Source organism: Peromyscus eremicus, chromosome 7 (genome assembly GCF_949786415.1).
Source record: "Peromyscus eremicus chromosome 7, PerEre_H2_v1, whole genome shotgun sequence".
Lineage (NCBI taxonomy): Eukaryota > Metazoa > Chordata > Mammalia > Rodentia > Cricetidae > Peromyscus > Peromyscus eremicus.
The window spans coordinates 102,540,016-102,562,021 of NC_081422.1; the positions used below are offsets into that span (position 1 = coordinate 102,540,016).

The window sequence follows — 22,006 nt, forward strand, 5'->3', positions numbered from 1 at the left end:
TAAAGCTGGGAAGTGGAAGGCTGAGTCAGAGAGACACTGCCAGCCACCACATGAGAAACAGCTTGTGAAGATGCCGGTAAGCCACGAGTCATGTGGCAAGGTATAGATTAAAGGAAATGGATTAATTTAAGCTGTAAGAACAGTTAGCAAGAAGCCTGCCACGGCCATACAGTTTGAAAGCAACATAAGTCTCTGTGTTTACTTGGTCGGGTCTGAGAGGCTGTGGGACTGGCAGGTGAAAGAGATTTGCCCTGACTGTGGGCCAGGCAGGAAAACTCCAGCTACACTCCCTCTATTTCCCTCTCCCAGACCCACTGCTCCTCCATTTGCCTTCAGAACAACAGGCCTCCCAAGGACATCAGCTGAGGTGTTGTTCTGCTGCCGTATAAGCCTGGGCACCGTCTGCAGGCAGGACCTGTCGAGGCCAGAAAAGGGTGTTGGATCCCCTGGAAATGGAGTTAGATGGCTTTTAGCCAGCATGTGGGTGCTGGGAATCAAACCCAAGCTCCAATAATAAATATTTCAAGTGTTTCAGATGAAAAGTCTAAGCCTGAAATTTTTTTCAGTTCATTATGAAAGATATGAGAGTAGTTATGTAAGCACACAAAAAAGTCTTGGGCGGGAGGGGGGAGAACAAGGGAATCCGTGGCTGATATGTGGAACTGAATTGTATTGCAAAATAAAAATTAAAAAAAAATTAAAAAAAAAGTCTTACTTTGTAAAATAATTAATTAAAAAATAAAAATAAGGGGCTAGGCAAATGGATGGAACTAGAAAATATCATCCTGAGTGAGGTAACCCAAACCCAGAAGGACAAACATGGTATGTACTCACTCATAAGTGGATACTGGATATAAAGCAAAGAACAATCGGACTGCAACCCACAGATCCAGAGCGGCTATATAATATAGCAGGGGGGACCCTAGGATGACTGTGGCTTATAGTAAGTTTTGGTTTTACTCAATTACTGGGTAACCCTCAATGAAACATTTCACTATTAGGATAAGAATTTATATTGTATCAAGCTGATAATAGAAAAATAAATAAATAAGTAAATAAGTAAATAAGTAAATAAATAAATAAATAAATAAATATGAAAATGAAATAAAATAATAAATCAGGGGCTAGAGCAATGGCTCAGTGGTTAAGAGCACCAACTGCTCTTCCTGAGGACTCAGATCCAATGCCAGGCACCCACATGGTGGCTCACAATCATCTGAAACTCTAGTTCCAAGGATTCAACACCCTCTTCTGGCTTCCATGGGTATCAGGTATACTCATGGTGCACAGACGTAGGCAAAATACCCATACACATAAAAATATCTTTTTAATTAAAATAAGTGATACAAAGATTTAAGGCTGAAATGGTGTGTTCATAGAACCATGAGATTGTTTACAGGGATTGTTGGGAGTAGGGGAGCTTAACAGAGGGACAGCTGGTGAACTGAACACCTGAGGGTGTTTCCTAACCCACTCCATCCCAATGGCCACTACTGGAATAGCTGCTCGCTTAGGACACAGGGAAGACAGAAAACAGGGTGACAAAAGGCCTGGAAAGGAGAAGCCATTGAATGAGTAGAGCTGGCAGCTGGCAGGACAGACTCTAGGAGATCCACAGGGCACGTCTGAGTGTTTCAGGAGCATGGATGAGCGAACAGCACGTGCTTCTGCTAGTCTGTCTCCAACTACACAAAACCAGAAAGGGTCCACTTCCTCAAAGCTTCTCAGTCTAGCTATTCTACTGACCCCCAACAGTCCAAGTTTTGACGTCAAACAATTCCTATGGAATAAACTTAGGCCACTCTATGGCCAAGATTCACGTATTCTCAGCCCTGGAAGCTGTGCTGGCTTAAGTTCTCTGTCAACTTGACACAGCTAGAGTCATCTGGGAAGAAGGAATCTTCATGGAGAAAATGCCTCTAGTGGACTGGCCTGTTGGCAATGCCACCCCTGGGCTGCAGTTCTGGGTACTATGAGAAGGTAGGCTGAACAAGTCATGAAGAATAATTCAGTAAGCAGCACTCTTCCAGCTCCATCGGTTCCTGCCCTGACTTCCTTCAATGACAGACTGTAAGATGAAGTGTAAGAGCCAGGCGGTGGTGGTGCACACCTTGAATCCCAGCACTGTGAGTTCGAGGCCAGCCTGGGCTACAGAGCAAGTTCTAGAACAGCCACAGGCTATTACACAGAAACCCTGTCTTGGAAAAAACAAACAAATAAAAAAAAACCCTAAATAAGATGGAAGCCATACACTTAATGATGCCAAGTAACATTAAAATACATTAATATCATATAACATATGCAACAAAGATGAACAAAAACCTGCTTTTTAACTCCACCCCCAACACTGTACATTTTACCAAATCAACTATACCACTCAATTTCAAATTGGTAAACATTAATGAGAATTGCTGGCTTTAAACCAGGTGAGTTGGCTTAGGCCTATAGTCACAGCTGCAAGCAGGAGGATCACTTGAGCCCAGAAAGAAGTTCAGGACAGTATGTGGAGGGACATCTCAAGGGAGAAAAACATTTACAAAGAAACTGGTAGGTATATTGAGAACAAATTATTTCACTATTATTTCCAGTATCCTTTGTTTGTTTATAGGCAAGGTCTCAGGTAACCCAGGCAGGTGGGCCTCAAATTCTACATAGCTAAGGATGACCTTGAAACTGTTACTGATCATCCTGTCTCTGCCACTCTTAGGTGCTGAGATTACAGGCATGCACCACCACCACGGCCTCTCTTATGCAGTGCTGGGAATGGTTTCATACATGCTAAGCAAGCATCCTACTCACTGGGCTCTCCCATATCTCTGATAGACTTACAGACCAAACCACATCAGAAAAACAGCCAAGCCTCTCCAACCTGTCTGGCTACTTTCCTTTCTGAGGGCTTTGACTTCTCAGTGCCCTGGAAGCCTGCCCACTTGCTATAGGAGGCCAACCTGGATCTACAGCCCTGAAGCAGACATTGTGCTGGGTCCTGGATGCTCCTTAGTTAGGAAAGGAGGGTACTTCTTTATGCTAGAAAGCCCAAGCAGCACTTTCAATAGCAACAATTTGTTTTAACCTAAGGTCCAAAGACACCTGATATCTATAGGAACTTGGCTCAGTCGGGCAAGCTGGCAACTTTGCTTTTTCCAGGCCACTTAGGGAAAGGTTCAGTATGTTTGAAGGGCTAACAGTGCCCACAGCCCCCAGAGTCTTCTAGTACAATGCCATCCTGAGGACATGTGTCTTGGGGCCTGGCTTACCACAAAGGTGCTTAAGGATGAAACATATACTCTAGGGAGAGATAGAGGGCCCAGTGATTAAGAGCATTTGCTGCTCTTCCAAAGGACCTATGTTCAGTTCCTAGCACCTACATCAGGTAGCTCACAGTGCATGTAACTCCAGTCCTTTTCCGAACTCTGTGAGTATCATCTCACACAAATACACACACACACACACACACACACACACACACACACACACACACATACACAAATAAATCTAGAAAGAAAAGATCTGTTCTACCCTAACAAAGCAAGAGCCACTTGTCTATAAGACAGTTCCTGGCAGGCTGAAGCTTTACCCAACCCATGTCTGTAATCTGTAAGATGGGGGGAAAGAATTCTACCCTAGTATGATTACAGGGCAGATCCATGCTAGACTCTGCCAGTACTGGTTTCCCACCTGCTCCTAAGACTGTGAAGAGATCCAGCAAACAATAAGGTTTCTGCTTAACGGCCCCAAACCAAGGCTCCACTCCCCAGTCCTCCTTCCCAGTTGGCTTTGAACCCAGTGTAGTGAGGCCTTGATTCCCTATTCACACTTCAAAGCATCTAAAGGGTACAGAAATGCTGTAGGCAAGGCAAAGCCAGGGACCTAAGGCAGCCAGACAGAGACTCTTCAGAAGCTACCTGCCGTCCAAGATTCCAAGTGAGGATGAGGGTGGGAAGGGGAGCTTGCTCTAGTTGAGAGCCCAAGACTAACATTCACCTTTTAAAGTTTAAAACCAGTATCCTTGCCAGGTGTCATGGCTCACACCTTTAATCCCAGCACTCAGGAGGCAGAGGCAGCTGGTTCTCCATGAGTTCAAGGCCAGCTTGGTCTACAAAGCTAGTTCCAGGCTAGCCAACACTACCTAGTAAGACACTGTCTCAAAAACAAAACAACTAAAGACAAACAAACAACACTGGTGTCCTCCACAGACTTGGAGGAACTGAGCTAGAACTGACCTTCTCCTTATAGACTAGCTCACACAGTATCCAAGGACGCTGTGCAAATTGTCAAGGGAGAAAAACAATTAAGTCCTACCTAGCTGTAAACCACAAATATGACCAGCATGGCAAGGTATATCCAAGGGAATAATAGTAGAACTTAGGGGTTACTAACAGCCATCAAATTGGACTTAAGGCACTCTCAATAGGTGGGAACTCATGCATGGTACTAGAAGCCTAGTCAACTATCCATGGCTGGTAAAGTCATGAACCCTAGAGAAGAACCTAGTACTGACATCTTCCTAAACAGGTGGAATTCCCAACAGCATTCTAAATACCTATCCTTATGCCCACAGGTGAGTGTGGTTCTCACTTCTCATCATGGAAGCTTCTTTCTGCAGCAGTCAGAGAAGAAATCTACAACTGGTCAAAATGCAGAGAACAATTGACCAGGGGGTGCCAGTCCCCAACTGAAACATCTACAGCCACAACCCCTATATAAGGCTCAGGTAACATCGTGGAGAAGGGGTAGGAAAGAGTCTAAAAACAAGGGGACCGGGATTCCTGCTGCCAGATGGTGTCTATATACACAAGTAAAATCTGAATAATATGGTTACCTAAACAAGACCTATACAATAACATTAGTTGATATTCCAACAGAGAAATCACAAGGCCCCACCCCTAGATGAAGAGCTACAGCCAATGAATACTAAGAGAGGGAGAATCAGTTTTCTCCAGGAACGAACCTTGATAGATTATCCAGTCCCCAGTGGCAGCACTAAACATGTGTATGAACTTCACTAAATGGACTCAGTAGATTATATTTATATATACGTGTGTGTATTGTAACAATAATAATTAAGGAAGTCATGAATTTGAGAGGGAGTGGGGGTACATAAGAGGGCCCAGAGAGGGAAAGCTGGGGTGAAATAAAGTAAATACTGAACTTTATGTATAAAATTTTCAAATAAATAAATGTAAAACAAAACAACTGATATCCTATATCCTGTACATTATATGTGAAATTCTGGCTATCTGCAGATTCCTGGGTTTACTCAGTATAAACACCTCTGCCTTGGGACTGGAGGTGTAGCTCTGGGACAAAGTGTTTACCTAGCAGATATGAGACCATGAATTCTAGCCCCAGCACCACAGGAAAATAAAAATCTGGCCTAGCTATGCAATAGCTCTAACTAAAGGCAGACAGGAAAGGCAATGATCAGGCTAGGGAAAGGACTACACAGCAGCAGTAGTGTTCAGGGGTCACCAGCTGGTCCCTGCCAAGGAATTCTTCCAATTTCCAATCACTTGACCCTCCATGACAAACATCAACACTGTCCTGGAGCTGTGGAAAGCAAAGTCTGCTGATCTTGCAGCAGCCATCTTGAAAAGGATTCTTTGCAGGTGGTGGGTGCATCCACAGGAGGCAGAAAGTGCAGAAGGAAGCCCAATTTGAGAGATTACGGGCCACCATAGCCCACCTAAAAGTACATAAAGCTTTTTACAGTTCAGCAACAGTTGGATACCATATTTCATCATTGAGATGAAAGGAGAGCCCAGCACAGACGAAAACCAGATCTCAAGTGACCATACACCCAACTCAGAAATCTTAACCCATAAAGTTCACCCCAAAACAGGGGCAATCAAGGGTCTAGAGAGATGACTCAGCAGTTAAGAGCACTTGCTGCTATTCCCGAGGACCTGGGTTCAATTTCCAACACTCATGCAGAGGCTCACAATCTATAACTCCTCTTCTAAGGAATCCAACACACCCTCTTCTGGCCTCCACAGGGACTGCAAATACTTGGTGCACAGATATACAAGCAGGAAAAAATCCCCAAGTATGTTCAAAACAAGCAAACAAAAACATAGAGACTGAAAACCACAAAACGGAGATAGCCCCGTAGAGTTCCAAATACTATCAGCAATGTTGACAAAGAGTCACTCTAACTAGGGAAATGACAGTTTTAAAGAAAACTTTTTTACATTTACTTTTTTTTTTTTTTTTTTTGGAGACAGGATTTCTCTCTGTAGGCCTGGCTGTCCTAGAACTTGCTCTGTAGACTAGGCTGGCCTCAAACTCAGAAATCCACCTGCCTCTGCCTCCCCAGTGCAGGGACTGAAGGCTGCACCACCACCGTCCGGCTAGTTACCTTTTACTGAATGTGTGAGTGGTTTGCCCGCATGTGTGCGTGTGCACTACTTGCATATGAGGCGCCTCCTGAGTTCAGAAGAGGGTGTTGGATCCCCCGGGGACTGTAGTTATAGATGGTTTGAACCACCATGTCAGTGCTGGGAACTGAACCCAGCCAGATTCTCTGCCAAAGCAGAAAATGCTTTTTACTACTGAGCCATCTCTTTACCCCAGAAATGCCAGATTTAAAATTCTAATTTCTTAGCCAGGCATGGTGGTGCACATCTTTAATCCCAGCACTTGGGAGACAGGGGCAGGTGGATGGATCTCTTTTGAATTTGAGGCCAGCTTGGTCTACAGAGTGAGTTCCAGGACAGCCAGAGCTGTTACACTGACTGAGAAACCTTATCTTGTGTGGGGTGAAGGGAGGGGTAATTGATCCCCTTCAGTCACACTGTGAGATGACTAATAAGCTCAGGTCTAAGACACTGCCTCCAGATTATCTTTATCTATGCCTTCTTATATGTAGAACAGGACTCAGAAAATTGAGAATTTGAGGACAGATGGACAAGGGGGCGTAGTAGAGAAGTATCCATATGCACTAAATGCCAGGAAACACAACTAAAGGCTCTTACTCTCAACCCCGTACCCTTCAAGACATGGAGAAAGAGCAATTGAGTAGGAGTTTCCATTACTTATTCTTCATCAAAAAGGTTTCATTCACAGTCTGAGCAAGCCAGTCAAATATAGCAAAAAGGACAAAAACTAAAGAATTAGGCTCTTGCTAAGACTTAATTAATTTTAATGAGCTTCTGAACCCAAAAAACACATGAGTGCTATCATTCAGGGCCTGCAAGATACACCCATGCAGGAGCTGCAGGGGAGCATACTTGAGACGTGAACTAGCACTTTTACTGCTAACAGTAGCTTGCAAAAAGGAATCTTGGTGTCAATTCCTTCAATATCAACAAACCTTCTGGTCAGTCCTTTGGGTCACTATGGTAGCATCTTCCAATAAATATCTCTGTACACATCAAGCCCTGGGGTATACTCTGGGCCTTTTCCAGTGTTCCCTTACAGACATGCCAGGTGCTTTTTTTTCCCTGGTCGATATCAAAGCCTACAAGGAAGGTCCCTACAATCTTCCCTCAGACCTGGTCACGGTCCTTACCTTCAGCTCTTTCCCCTTAATCAAGCCACTGAGCTAGGCCAACCTGCAAGGAGTCACAGAAAACACTCTGAACCACTCCAAAAGGGGTGACCATAAGCCTTTGTTTTCTCTGCTCAGGGAGGCAGAAAACAATGCCTCTGATGGAGTCTGAGCCTGGGGCCATCTCACACTCAGAGCTGACCTGTCTGGACCATGAACTACAACAATAAACTAAATCTATCCTGTGCCCTTCTGCAAATGATAAGTATGGCAGTCCCAAGGCAGAGCTACATACAGGGAGATACATAGTTCTAGCTTGAGGCCAGAGGGTCAGACACCAGAAGTGATAAACCATGATGGAGAAGATACCAAGAGGCTGTTTCTCTGCCCAGTACAACAGAACCACAACTGCTGGGGATAATCACTGGTCCCACTTCTATCTACATGAATACTAAAACTATAGTTGGTTCCTCCCACAAAGACCAGGACCACAACACCACATTCCCACGCAGCCAGTCCCCTTCTGATCTGAGCCATGAAGTACTTTATCTAATACTAATTATTCTCCCCTAAAAAATAATCCTTGGGGCTGGAGAGATGGTTCAGTGGTTAAGAGTACTTGCTGTTTGTACAGGTGGTTCACAACTGCCTATCACTCTAATTTCAGGGCATCTGATGTCCTCTTCTGGCCTCTGCAGGTGTGTGCACACATGTGAGGCAAATACAAACACTCAGGCATGGACACATACACATAAATGGATCTTTTTAAAAAATTAGTCATCTCCCCAAGAGAGCAGCTAAACATAGTTATAGCCACTCAAAAAATTCCCCAAATCAGTCTTCCTATCCTAAGCGCTGACGTCTATTTTTACTTTATCATTTTATGTTTCAGCTTAAGCTCTTGTAAAATTTAAAAAAAAAAAAAAAAAAAAAAAGGCCTATATTGTCAATAAGTATTTGAGTTGGTAAGTCTGGACAAATACCATTCTAGCAGCCCACTCCCAAGGATGCTTTCCTTTGCCAACCCCCATTTCCCGGTGTGCCATGCTCACAAGGGGTCCATTCAGAACTAGGGAACACCCACTCGAGGCAGGAAGAAACTGCAGTTCATCTCACGTGCCACAAAGCTCTCAAGCATCCAAAAAAAAAAGCTCCTTTCATGAACTCTTCTTCCTGGCAAAAAAGAGTATCCATTGTTCTCAGGGGAACAATGAGGTAACCCATGCCAGCAGCTGAGAGCAGTCTCTGCCAGGGCTGTTCCCAGCCTGCCGACATCTTGGGCTGAGGAAAAGTCTACATTGTCTGCAAGCAAGAAAGCTGAAGAAAAGTGGGGATGAAAAGCCACCCTCAGAGGCTGTAGCAGTGAGCTATCTGAGAGGGCTCTACAGGGGTAGCCTTGTCTTTCAGGTGACAGAAAGGTGTTTCTTCCCTGCTATCCTTTTTGTTTTGTTTTTCCAGACAGGGCCTCACTCGGCAGCTGAAGCCGACCTCAAACTGAAGGAACTCTTCCTTCCCATTAGGATTAGAGTCATGCTCCCTACCACACCACACTGACTCCTCCCCAGTTATCCTAAAGAGGAGGTACTAGGCCTAGGTGCTGCAGGATATGCAGGACTACCACAATGGCGGGCTGGGCCCACAGAAAGACCTGGCAGCTGGAGACTCTCCGTGATGGGTCTGGAGTGGCCCGGCCCCAACACCTGTGCCACTGTGCAGAGGCTTTGAGAGTCCAAACAGGTTGGAGGTGGAAAGGAATCTTTGCTCCCTCTGCTAGCTCCTAAACATTTAAAAGTTTACTAGGTGAGAGGAGGCAGCATACAAAATAACAAAATGTGAGAATTTCAAGCATGTGTTCATTACTGAGGATCTGTTTGTTATATTCTGTTTTATAGACACTCTATAGCCCAGGCTGACCTTAAACCAGTCTCAGCCTCCCAAAGTGCTGGATCATAGGCAAGTACTATGCTTGGTGCCCAGGACAGACATTTAAGAAGACAGGGTTTGTGGAAGGAAAAACTGCTTTTACCAGATGGAGAAAGAGGCTCAAATAGTTGAGATGATGTTCATACTGGATCTGAAAGAGGACAGCACCAAGAGGGGAGGAGGAAAGAAGGAGCCGAGGCCTGGAGTAGGCCCTACGCCAGGAATAATTAGAACAGAAAGGGGCAGTAGATGAGGCTAGGGTAAGACACATAGAGCAAAGGGGAAAGAAAGGAAACCTCAGGACAGATCACAGGGGTCTCCAACCTAAATACAGATCAATAATAGGGGGTGGGTTTGAGCAGATTCCAAATGATTAAAACGTCTCTTGCTTTAGTAGAAATGACTGAGAGGGTCAAGAACATAGATAAGGAACCCTGAGAAGCAATGAGCAAAGGATACTTGGGAAACGGGCAGTAGGTACTATTGTCAGACATGATTTGGAGGTTATCCTAAACAAGCATCTTTGGCAGTAAGATCTAAAATACTATTGTTGGCTGTTGTTTGTTTGTTTGTTTGAGACAGAGTCTCATGTATTCAAGCTGGCCTCAAATTTACTATGTTAGCCAAGGATAAGCTTGAATTCCTAATCTCCCTGCCTCCACCTCCCAAGGACTGGGATTATAAACATGTGACAACATACTTGGTCTAAAATGTTCCTTATGTAAGGCATGGTGATGCCCCACTTTAACTGGAAGACAGAGGCAAGCAGATCTCAGCTGAGGTTGAGGCTATCCTGATCTACATAGTGAGACCCTGTTTCATACAAAGGAAAGAAAAATGACCTTATAGGCAACAATACTACACTGGACAGCCACTAAAAATTACATCCACAATGAGTACTAAAAATTATGGGAGAGCGGGCGCCTTTAATCCCAGCTCTGGGGAGGCAGAGGCAGGTGGATCTCTGTGAGTTGGAGAGCAAGGCTGCTCTACAAAGAGCATTCCAGGACCAGATCTGTTACACAGAGAAACGCTGTCTTGAAAACAAAACATGGGAGAAAACTCAAGCTACGACAAATGAAAAAAGGTTAAAAATACACAATCAGAGCCAGAGAGATGGCTCAGCGGTTAAAGATTATTGTCTTGCCACTACACCTGATGATCAGAGTTTGATCCCCAGGACCCACATGGAATAGAGAACAAACTCCTTTGATTTTAACACAAGATCCATGTCATACATGCCCCCGACACACACACAAATGTAATTTAAAAATAAGGGCTGGAGAGATCAGTTGAGAGCACTTTCTTCTTCCCATCATTTGGGAGGCAGAGGTGGATCTTTGTGAGTTCGAGCCAGCCTGGTCTACACTGTGAGGTCCAGGCCAGCCAGTGCTACATAGTAAAACCCTATCTCAAACACAAAACAAAACAAAAAACCCATAAAATCTCACCAATGTAACTGACCAAATGTGAGCTGAACAGGGACACCACCAATGGACATCCCAAAAGTGGATGGGGAAAAGTCCAGGAGGCCTCAACTCTGTACAAAGAACTAAAGTCAACTGAGGAACTGGTGGTCTAGTGCCAAATGGTCAGCCCTGAAAATGTTTATATAAGTAACATTATACATCCTGAATGGGTTATATTTAGGAATATATATGCACATACATATACATATACGTATGTAATAACAATGAGTGAAAGGAGACCACGAATTTGAAGGAGTGGAGGGAGGGGTGTATGGGATGGTTTGGAGGGAAGAAAAGGAAAGGAAAAAATACTGTAATTATTTCACAACTCAAAAAAGGAAAAAAAGAAAAACAAACAAAAGGACACCTTATTTCTCTTACAGAGGACCCAAGTTCAGTACCCAGCACCCATGTTGAATGGCTCACAACCACTTCTAACTCCAGCTCTTACGGATCCAACACCCTCTTCTAGCCTCCTCCAGCAGCCCCACACACTTGGTATTCACTCACACAGACACATATGTAAAAATAAGTAAACCTTGGGTCTATCTAAAATATCTGTTTATATGTAGTAAGTCCACCTCTTAATAAGCAAAGAAAATGGTAGAAACCACAAGAAAGTTTTCTTTCTCTTCCACATACTTTGCAAGTCTATGTAACTCTTAAAAAATGTTTTTAGGGGCTGGAGAGATGGCTCAGAGGTTAAGAGCACTGACTGCTCTTCCAGAGGTCCTGAGTTCAATTCCCAGCAACCACATGGTGGCTCACAACCATCTGTAATGAGATCTGGTGCCCTCTTCTGGCCTGCAGTCATATATGCTGTATACGTAATAAATAAATCTTTAAAAAAAAAAAAATGTTTTTAGACTTATTTATTTACTTTATTTTATGTGTATGAGTGCTCTGCTAGCATGTATGTCTATGCACCACGTGCATACCTTGTGCCCTCAGAGGTCTGAAACTGAAGTTACAGAAGGTGGTTGTAAGCCGCCGTGTACGTGCTAAGAATTTAATGCGGGTCCTCTGCAAGAACGAGTGCTCTTAAGTGCTGAGCCCATCTCTCAACCCCTATGCTAGTTATTATAATGAAAAACAATTCTTTTAACGTAGACTTTTCAGCCAGGTTGGTAGACACTTATAATTCCACCACGCAGTAGGCAAAGGTAGGGGGATCATAGTTCAGAAGCCAGTAAGACTGTCTCAAAATAAGTAGTAAATACTTTTTCAAGCTTGTTTTATACCGGCCAGGAAGTCACAGCTCCAAGAATAAGGTCAAGCAAGCCTTGCATTTCCAAATCCTCAATCCATAGAGCCCTGGTTCTTAAGAGTGGGATGGATTTTCTTACTGTTGTTCAATGCTAAGGAGTAAAAACTAGAGTCTCATGTGTGCTAGACAAGTGTTCCATCGCTGAACTACACCCCCAGCCCTTCATGTGTTTTCCTACAGGCTAATCAGCTACTAAATTGTCTGTTCTCCACAGATAAATATGCTCAGACATAATCCTGTTTTCCCAGTAAAAGCTCTTTATGTCCCTGGTGAGTAAGCTTGTTACATGTCTCTACCAGCTACTGCAAGTATCTAGCTCACTGTATCAGTTCAAGACACTTTTGATCAAAATTAATCCATGTAAAACATTCCAATAACCGTTGGAACAAAGGCAACCAACTGCAGGGTTTGGACATTCAGAGGGTCCTAGCAAAACCTAGGCAACAGTGTATCCTTCAGAACTGCACTCCTTGCTGGAGTAGGAAGAGTTCTACAGAACTCATCTGTTACATGACTAGAGCCTTCAGAAGTACAGAGAATGAGTCCAGAGCGGAAAGACAGCACAAAGGGGGTGAAGGAGACTAGGGACACCCAGATCAAAGGGAAAAGAGCAACAGACCCACCTCTCTATGGGACACTCAACCTAGAAGCCTGGGTTTGTGTGTCGGAAAGGACACACCTGAATTTGTCAAACTTTCAACCGAAAGCCTACGGTGACAGTGACAGTGGGCTGTGGTGGAGAGATGGCCCAGTAGTTAAGTGCACTTGGTATTTCTTCCAAGCTCAGTTACTAGCATGCACATGGCAGCTCATAACCATCTCTAACTCCAGTTCCAGGGAAACCAACATTCTCTTCCGATTTCAGTGGGCACATGGCACATACATGGTGCACATGCATACATGCAGGCAAAACATACACATAAAATTTTTAAAAAGAAAAAAAAAAGTGCTACTGGGCAGGTTTCCAAGCACAGGCCTTAAGAGACTAATAGTTCCAGGTGGGAGTGATGGCCCAGTGAATCTGACAGCTGCTTTTAACCTCTGCAGGCACCAGGCACACATGTGGTACTCACACATGCATGTGAGCACTTAAGCCAGCCCCATCTCAATAAATAAATAAGATACAACAGGAAAGGAAAAGACATCAAAGCGAAAACGGAAGACGGACTCTTCCTCACTCTTGTTTTCATATGCAGTCTCACCTTGATCACTTCTCCACTGGAGGCAATTAAATCTGTTGGAATGCTCACTCGAAATGAGCGCCCAACAACAGCCGTGCCATCGGGAATGCCAACCACAGTGGGAACAGTCTCATGGAAGTCTGAGAGTACTGAGTGCATGGATGCCTCAAGCTGGTTCTTCCAGTCCCTCACAGCCTCTGAGGGTTCGCTGGGCCAGTGGGACTGAGCCATAGCCACAGAGAGTAGGAGAAGAAAGGTCCTTCCCCAGAGGGGGTGCAGGAGCCAGATGCCCACAGACATCCTCATCCCAGGTTGGTGTTTGCTCAAGCCAACAGTCGCTAAGGAGGGAAGCCAACGATGCGGTCCCAGGTTGGGTCCTCACCCTCTGCACACTCGCTCCATCCCAGAGCACCCAAACCTGAAAAAGAAAAAGAACAGATTCAGACGGCAGCAATGTTGCTGATTTCAAGACTGCACACTTCCAAGTGTTCTGCTGAAGGAGAAGCCGCTTCCTCCTGGGCTCTTCAGCAACATGCAGCTACTTCACTGAAATGACTGGTTTATTAAGTGTAAAATAACGTTGAAGTTTGAAATTTTATATAAAAACAAAATGTAAAACACCTCATTAATAGTTTAAAGGGATTGATACATATTGAAACCACAGAATGTTGAATCATATACACTATTAAGTCAAATGAATTAATATAAAAATCTACAAAGTACAAATTACTGAAATTAATTTCACTTGTTTATTTTGTTGTGGGAGAAGAAAAAAATTAAATTTCTAAAGACATTTGGTTCCCATTATCTGTCTGCTAAGCAGCACTGCTCTTCTGGACTTTCCTCCAGGTTGACAGTAAATAAAGTGAGCTGAGAACAAACACATGCCCAATGTGGACACTCCACAAGACAGCTGACCCAGACTCTCCCACACCAACATCCCGAAGGGCCACTGCCCGGGTTCAGAGACAGTTACTATATGCTATGTGCATCCTGACTGAATTCCAGAATAACTTCAAAAACAACAACAAACCACAAACAAACAAACGCCCAAAGCTGAACTGGAGAATTTGCATATTGGCTGAAGATTAGCTTTACTGTTATTCTGTAGGTGACAAGATGATGATGGTGTGGCTCCATAAAGAGCCATCCTAAATCCTAAATCTTCTGAGTAGTATTTGGAAGTATTTATGGATGAAATGTCACAAAGATTCTTTACTCACTTTGAAGTGCTTCAAGGGATAAAAATGTTCACCTGTATTTATAGAGATGAACCATATAACAAATTAAAGGCATAGTGAGTTCTAGAAGATAAAAAATTAGCTTTGAGGTGGGTGGTGACGAAGGCCTTTAATCTCAGCACTCGGGAGGCAGAGGCAGAGGCAGATAGATCTCTGTGAGTTTGAGGCGAGCCTGGTCTACAGAGCGAGATCAAGGACAGCCAGGGCTATCTATCCAAAAAAAAACTGTCTCAAAAAACAAAAATCCAACAGTTTTGAAAAGATAAACACTTAAGTATCTACAAAAAGTAATGTAGCGAGTGTCAACTCTCAAATGCCAAAAATTACCGACAAGACTTGTTTACTGAGTGCCTACCTGCAGCCCTGTGCCAGTGAACAAAACTTCCTGGTCTTTCTTCCCCTCCATTCCTAGTAGTCACACTGAAAACCTGTATGCTGTCCTCCTCGCCTTCCTTAGAGGCTTCAGGAGCTTAGGACCTACTTTCTCTGAGCTAGCAGTCACACAGATGACACCTTGTGGGACCTGGTGGGTGCTCTCAGGTGACCACAGGCGTGAGCAATTTCCCACTAGAGACAAAGAGTAACACCTGCTGCTAACACCATGCTGGGGGTGGTCTATCCATGCATGCTCCTGTGTGTGCAGGTGTGTGCGGCACTTTTCAACCTAGGTAATGCACAGTCAATAAACAAACTTGTTATGGAAAACAAGGCCACTGACAAGGAGGTACACTGAAGGCAAGGCAAGTGGGGTTTCTGCTAGTTTAAATTTTGCTATTAATTTCTTATCCTACATCTTTTAGCTAAAATTAAAGAGATATCAAGTCCAAACCCCTGCCCTCAAATGAAACAAAGCTGGGAGTCATATCCAGTTAAACATAAAGCTAGGATGTTTAAGGATGTTAGACAATGGACTAGAACCAGAGAATCTCAAACAAACTTGCAAGGCACCAGGACAAGCAATCATCTAAGCAAACAACCAAAGTTAAGTTCCTCCTTCAGTTCTCTATACACACAAGATAAACAAATACGCTGGGGGGGGGGGCAGCACGCCTTTAATCCCAGCACTCAGGAGGCAGAGCCAGGCGGATCTCTGTGAGTTCGAAGCTAGCCTGGGCTACAAAGTAAGTTCCAGGACAGGCTCCAAAGCTACACAGAGAAACCCTGTCTCGAAAAACCAAAAAAAGAAAAAAGAAAAAAAGAAAAAATAAACAAATACAATGTAAAAGGAATGACTTAAGAACCTTTAGAACACAGTAAAACACCATGGAAGGACTTCATTTAAAAAGAACACAGTAAAACACCATGTAAGGACTTTATTTAAAAAGACATTAGACTGCATAAAACATTTTAAAGGACAATTAACTGGGACTCCTCCATGAAGAGCACTTGTTCTTGCAGAGGTCCTGAATTTGGTTCCCAGCACCCACATGGTAGCTTCCAACCATCCATAACTTCCATTCCAGGGAATCTGACACCCGCTTCAGGCCTTCACGACATACCAGGCATACACATGGTGTACATACATACATACATGCAGGCAAACATCCATACATGTAAATCCTTTTGTTTGTTTGTTTTGTTTTGAGACAGAGTTTCCCTGTGTAGCCCTGGCTGTCCTGGAACTGCTCTGTAGTCCAGGCTGGACTTGAACTCAAGAAATCCACATGCCTTTGTCTCACAAATGCTGGGACTAAAAGTATGTGCAACCCCACCCCATCCCACCCCGCTACACAACCAAATACCCAGGCTTATATAAATCTTTTTTTTTTTTTAAGATAATTAATTGGATCTCTGGGGAAATGGAGTAGACATTGTTTTCCCCAATACTTCCCACAAAATACAATTAAGAATCCTGTATGTTACATGTAAAATCAATGAGCCTAACAAGTGAACAAAGGGCAAAATCAGTTACAGAACTCAGGACTCAGGATCCCCAGAGTGGTGGGAGCCCTTGAGTTTTCTACTGCCCTGTGTATTTTTGTTTTTCCTGACAGTGGAACTCAAACAGTCAGAAGCTTTGGGGGTTGGGATTTTTTTCTTCCTTTGGTCCTTCCAGGAGTCGGACACAGGCTTTGCACATTCCTGGAAGGTGTTTCACTGCTGAGCCATTCCGCAGCCCAGCAACACTAGACCCAGGCCTGGACCACCACATTCAACTTTTCTTTTTCTTCATTTTTATTTTCACCTTTATTCATTTTATTTTATTTTATTGAGATAGGGTTTCTCTATGTAGCCCTGACTTTCCTAGAACCAACTATGTAGATCAATCTGGCTAGCCCAGAACTCACAGAGCTTCTCCTGTTTCTGCCTCCTGAGTGCTGGGATTTAAGGAGTGCACCACCACACTCAGCTGATTTATTTTATATGTATGAGTGGTTTGCCAACATGTATGCCCTTCCTTGAAGGTCAGAAAAGGACTTCAGATCCCCTGGAGCTGGACTTATGGATAACTGTGAGCTGCAAGAGCTACAAGTGCTTTAAATTACTAGTCCTTCCAAATTTTTTTAAATCATAAAAATATGGAAGAATATGTGGTGTTGACAAACCTGGATGGCAGATACTCAGGTATGTGTGACATTAGTCTGGTTTCTACTGGTTCGTGTGATGATACAAACTAAATCTTCAGTTGGGTGTGGTGGTGCACTCCTTAAATCCCATCACTCAGCAGATAGGAGAGGAAAGAGAACAGGCACAAGTTCAAGCCCAGCAAATCTGCCAGTGCTATGCAGCAAGACTCTCAAAGAACAAAGCAAGGGCCAGTGAGATGCCTCAGTGAGTAAAGATTCATGTCACCAAGCCTAATAACCTGAGTTCAACTCCCAGATCCCCTATGCTAGGAGAGAACTGACACACACACACACACACACACACACACACACACACACACACACACACGACCATGCGGTGAGGTGAGGGATTAATTACTTAATTAAAAAACATAGGCTAGGCATAGTGGCACAGGCCTCTCCCAGCACTGAGAAGGGGAGCCGGAGGACTATAGAGTTATCCTTGACTATACAGGGAGTTGGAGGCCAGTTTTGTTTATTACCTTTAGCCTTGAATCTCCCATTTTTGTGTGAGTATTGGGAAAATTTTGAAATGGTAACTAAAACCCAAAACCCAAATCTCAACATCTGGATCTTCTGGCCTATTTATTCCCCTTCCTTATCATCCTGTCTCTCTGTCCACTTTCTTCCTTTGTTCCCACTCTCCTGCCCTAACCCTGCCCCAGTTGCTGGGCTGGTGTGCTGGCTCAGCAGTCAAGTTCCTGTCTAGTACTCGCAAAGCCTGTGCTCAACTTCTGGAAGCACCCAGGGGAAAACTCAGGACTGGGCGTGCACCTAGTGGGTAAGTGGGGAGGAGAGAAGCCTTCTTATTTTTATTTTTCCGACTTTTCTCTTTAATTTAGTTCATTTACTTTTCCATCTATTAAGTCCAATTGATCTTTTACTTTCCTAATCTGATTCTCAATTTTAAATTCTTTTAATTTGAAAAGAGCACTGCTTATAAGTCACACCCTTCCCCACTAAAAGCATAAGCTTAGTCTACTATCTGTGGTCCCATGACGACATGGGGTGTGTGTTTCACAGGCATGACTAAGTGCTCTGCATTTAGCAGTCAGGCAATGTCCAGGGCACAACTCCAACTACTATGTGCTGATTTTCCATGCTCTAGGGAGAAAAGATAGTTTCTGCAACTTGGAAAAAATCAGCCTGTGTCTCTCTGATGCTGGCTTTCTATAAGCAAGGGTCATGCCTGCCTGCACTAGACACCTCCTAGATTACAGCTACCTATCTAACGAGACAGGGTTTCTGCGAAACAGTCCTGGCTGTCTTGGAACTCACTTGGTAGACCAGGCTGGCCTCAAACTCACAGAGATCTATCTGTTTCTGCCTCCCAAGTGCTGAGATTAAAGGTATGCGCCACCACCGCCAGGCAATTATTATTATTTTTTTTTAATATTTCTTTATTGAGGAGAGGGTATATGCCACAGCATGCATATGGAAGTCAGAAGACAACTTTTTAGAGTCTCCTTCTATCATGTGGGTCCCAGGATTCAAGATTAGTCAGATTGACACCAAGTGCCTTTACCCATCAAACTATCTTACTAGCTCTAGAAAAAAAATGTATACATTCCTCACTCACTCACTCTTAGTCACTACAGAGATCCTCTCCCTTCCTGCAGGGATCAAAGCCCAAGGATCAGTAAACATCAACCACTGTCATACAGAGCCTGGTGGCTAGACTCTGTTAGAAGAAGGATGCTCAGTGTTCATGGCAAGGCCCCACTGTTAACACTTCATCTGTATTTATACCTTCTGTGACACCAGTACTCAAGGATGCCTGAGAAGGTATCTCAACTGAACTCACCATTGTCTCTAGACGCCAGAAACTTTCCAAGCTCTCCTCCTAAGAGATGAGTGGTGGAAACAGCGATGCAGCGCAGCGCACACAAAGAAATCTGAGCTCTCAGGGCTGCCCCTATGCTAGTGAAATCCAACTCCACCAAAACAGGTCCTCTCAGAGCCTTGACAAAGGCCCTGGCTCTCTGAACACATGTCAATCAGCCATGGTACACAGGGTAGAACACAAGTTTGCACGGCAGCAGTCTTAGACACTCCCCACCCCCAGAGACCAGAGAAACTTTAAAGGTAATGGAAGAACTGGAAAAGCCAGATATGGGTGGCAGAGGCCTAAAATCCAACAGTGGAGAAGCTGAGACATGAGGATTGCAAATTTGAGGCCAGCTTGGGCAACCTTATGAGTTCAAGGCCAGCAGGGCTACAATAGGGAAACTTTGCACTCAAAATGCTGAAGAAAGAAAGAAAGATATGCATTGGAGGTTTGGGGGAGTGGTACACACCTGAATTCCACTACTTACAAGGCCAGATTGAGCTACAAACAAGTGTTGGTCCCTACAGAACCTGGAGAAGACAAAGCCTTCTGTGACAGCAGTGTGAGAGCGGCCCCTCCAGCTGCTCACAACTGCCCTAAGAGCTGCAGTAACTGGGAAGAGCCCATGACAATCAAGATACTCTATCCCACCCCACGGCTGGCGCACATCCAGCATCTAACAGCACAATGAGGCCACATTTCCACTTGGAGGAACATGTAAAGGAGACCTCCACCCAAGCTCCTGGAAAGTGAGTCTCAAATGATGAAATAACAGTCTAGAGCAGTCTATCAGACACCTTTAATCTAAAGATGAGACATTCCCAAATGGGCAGAAGTTAAATATACCTACAAGATAACCCAAAATATCAAAAACTGCCTTGAAAGTAGGTATTATACACCAGCCGTTGAGGATACATGGGGAATCAAAACCACCACATAGTGGCTGGCAAGGACTCCAGTCAGCTGAGAGAAATGGAGGAAAGGGTCCTTCTGGCCCTTCCTACCACTGATAGAGCTCTACTTAGATATGACTGAAGCATGTCATCTGATGGGAGGGAAAGGTAGATGCCAGCGAGGCACCAAGCCCTCAGGACCCCGCTCCACTACTGTCCAGACAGCTTTAAGTGCCCAAGCAGTAGAAAGCCTTACTCCAGCAGAATTCAGGCCCGGGGAGAAAGGTAGTTCTGGCCGGCTCTGCTGCCTCCCATGTGTAATGAGTGCCTGTGCTCACAGGAGCCCAGTTAGTAAGTGCTTTCCACTCAAGTGAGTTCAATACATAAATGCACATATAGTATACTCAGTTCACAATAATCAAAACTCTGTGAATAAAACTTTTACCTACTTTAATCTAAAAACTCTTAAAAGAACTGCAATTAGTTTTTAATTTCTAAGAATAAAGGAAAAGTTGTGAGATTCAACTCATTAACCAAACACAATGTGGCAAAGGCAGCCAATTCTGTCAACTCCCAGGAGCTTCTGCTCTTCAACAGGTATGCTAACTTCAAACAGTACTTTAGCTGTCAGACTGCTACTATTCACCCTTATAATTAAAGCACTGAAGGAAAATGGGATTTTCTTTTTAAAATACGATTAAAAGAATGAAGTCCTAAGTCCCTGGTTTTTGTTTCTTTTGTTTTTGGGTTTTTTGGGGGTGTTTGGTTGGTTGGTTGGTTGGTTGGTTTTGGTTTTTCCAAGAGAGAGTTTTTCTGTGTAGCACTGTCTGTCCTGGAACTTGTTCTGTATACCAGGCTGACCTCGAACTCACAGAGATCTGCCTGCCTCTGCCTCCTAGATGCTGGGATTAAAGGCATGTACCACTACCACTGGGCCCTAAGTCCCTGTTTTAAATGGTCTTGGGAAAAGTACAAAGCAGAAATCCTAATTAAACCATCACTTTAGGCTACACTTAACAAGAAGACCTTTTTGGTCCACATATTCCAAAGTTAAAATTCAGTATTGTGAGTTCAACATTAACTAACACAAAACCTCTGGAAAGTTAACTGGTTTAAAGCAGTTCAATCTACAGGGCCAACAGGGTATCTAAACACAATAAAAAGCAACAGCGTGAAATTGTTTATTTGGTCTCCTGATATGAAAAAGACAGGCGATTTTCAGCTCCGAGTTTTAAAAAGGCCTTTTGTACTCTGTGACATCAGATAAAGAAGGTCACTGAGAGAATTTAGTCTCACCTTAAAACTACTCTTGGCTCAGGAAGCAGATGGGGTTTCTCTGCCATGGGCACCTGGCATGTTTGTGATAAGAGATGATTACAAGCACCAGGGAGGAACATCCAGGCCCAATCAATCAGACACAGCCAGGGTCACATAAACAAACACTAAAAGGTAAGAATATGTGGGAGAGAAAATTGCCACCTCTGAGCAGTAAGTACCGAATCTATCTTGTCTACCAACAAGGAAAGCTACTTTAAAAGCTTCTGTCATTTAGAGAATTTCTTGTAAATCTTCACTTATCTCAGGTACCAAAGAAAGCTACAGTGGGCAGTGATTTCTGCTGATGGTGGCTTGTTTTCTTTTCAATAATCACAGAAAGGAAGCAAAGACTTCAACCTGTATATAAATACACACAGGTACAAACATATCCTGAAGAATGGGGAAAAGATACAGTTCAAAGTCCAGAACTAAACAGCTATTCTCCACTAGACCATGGTCTGTAATCCAGGCTGATTTTTAACACCTTGTGTGAGAGAGAGGCTTACTGAACACTCCACTAAACTCCATATGCTGTGGTTAAATATTACTCACTACTAAGTGGTAACACTTAAAAACTGTTCACATGGTGAATTATATGGCATGGATTTTTGTCCTTTCTTTCCTGTTTTGTTGTTTGGGAGGTATCACGTCCAGGTTGCACTCACTATCTAGTGGGTGCTGGCCTTGAACTCCTGATTCTCCTGCCCCCACAGCATGTACAACTATGCCTGGCTGCTTCTTTCTTTCTTCTTCTTTCCTCCTCCTCCCTCCTTTTTTAACAATTAAGGTTTGTTTTTAACTCCTGCCCACAATCTCAACATTTAGGAGGCT

General features: G+C 43.8%; 1 protein-coding gene across 5 annotated transcripts in view; it reads right to left on the reverse strand.

Annotated features, from left to right (window-relative positions):
- Dag1 (dystroglycan 1) overlaps nt 1-22,006 on the reverse strand; it is a 67,168-nt gene that overhangs the window by 7,777 nt on the left and 37,385 nt on the right. For all 5 annotated transcript variants that reach the window (XM_059268638.1, XM_059268636.1, XM_059268639.1 and 2 more), the window contains one exon: nt 13,351-13,747. In XM_059268638.1, the coding sequence (XP_059124621.1) occupies nt 13,351-13,635 (285 nt within the window). In that variant the 5' untranslated portion in view covers nt 13,636-13,747. The remainder of the gene's footprint in view (nt 1-13,350; nt 13,748-22,006) is intronic.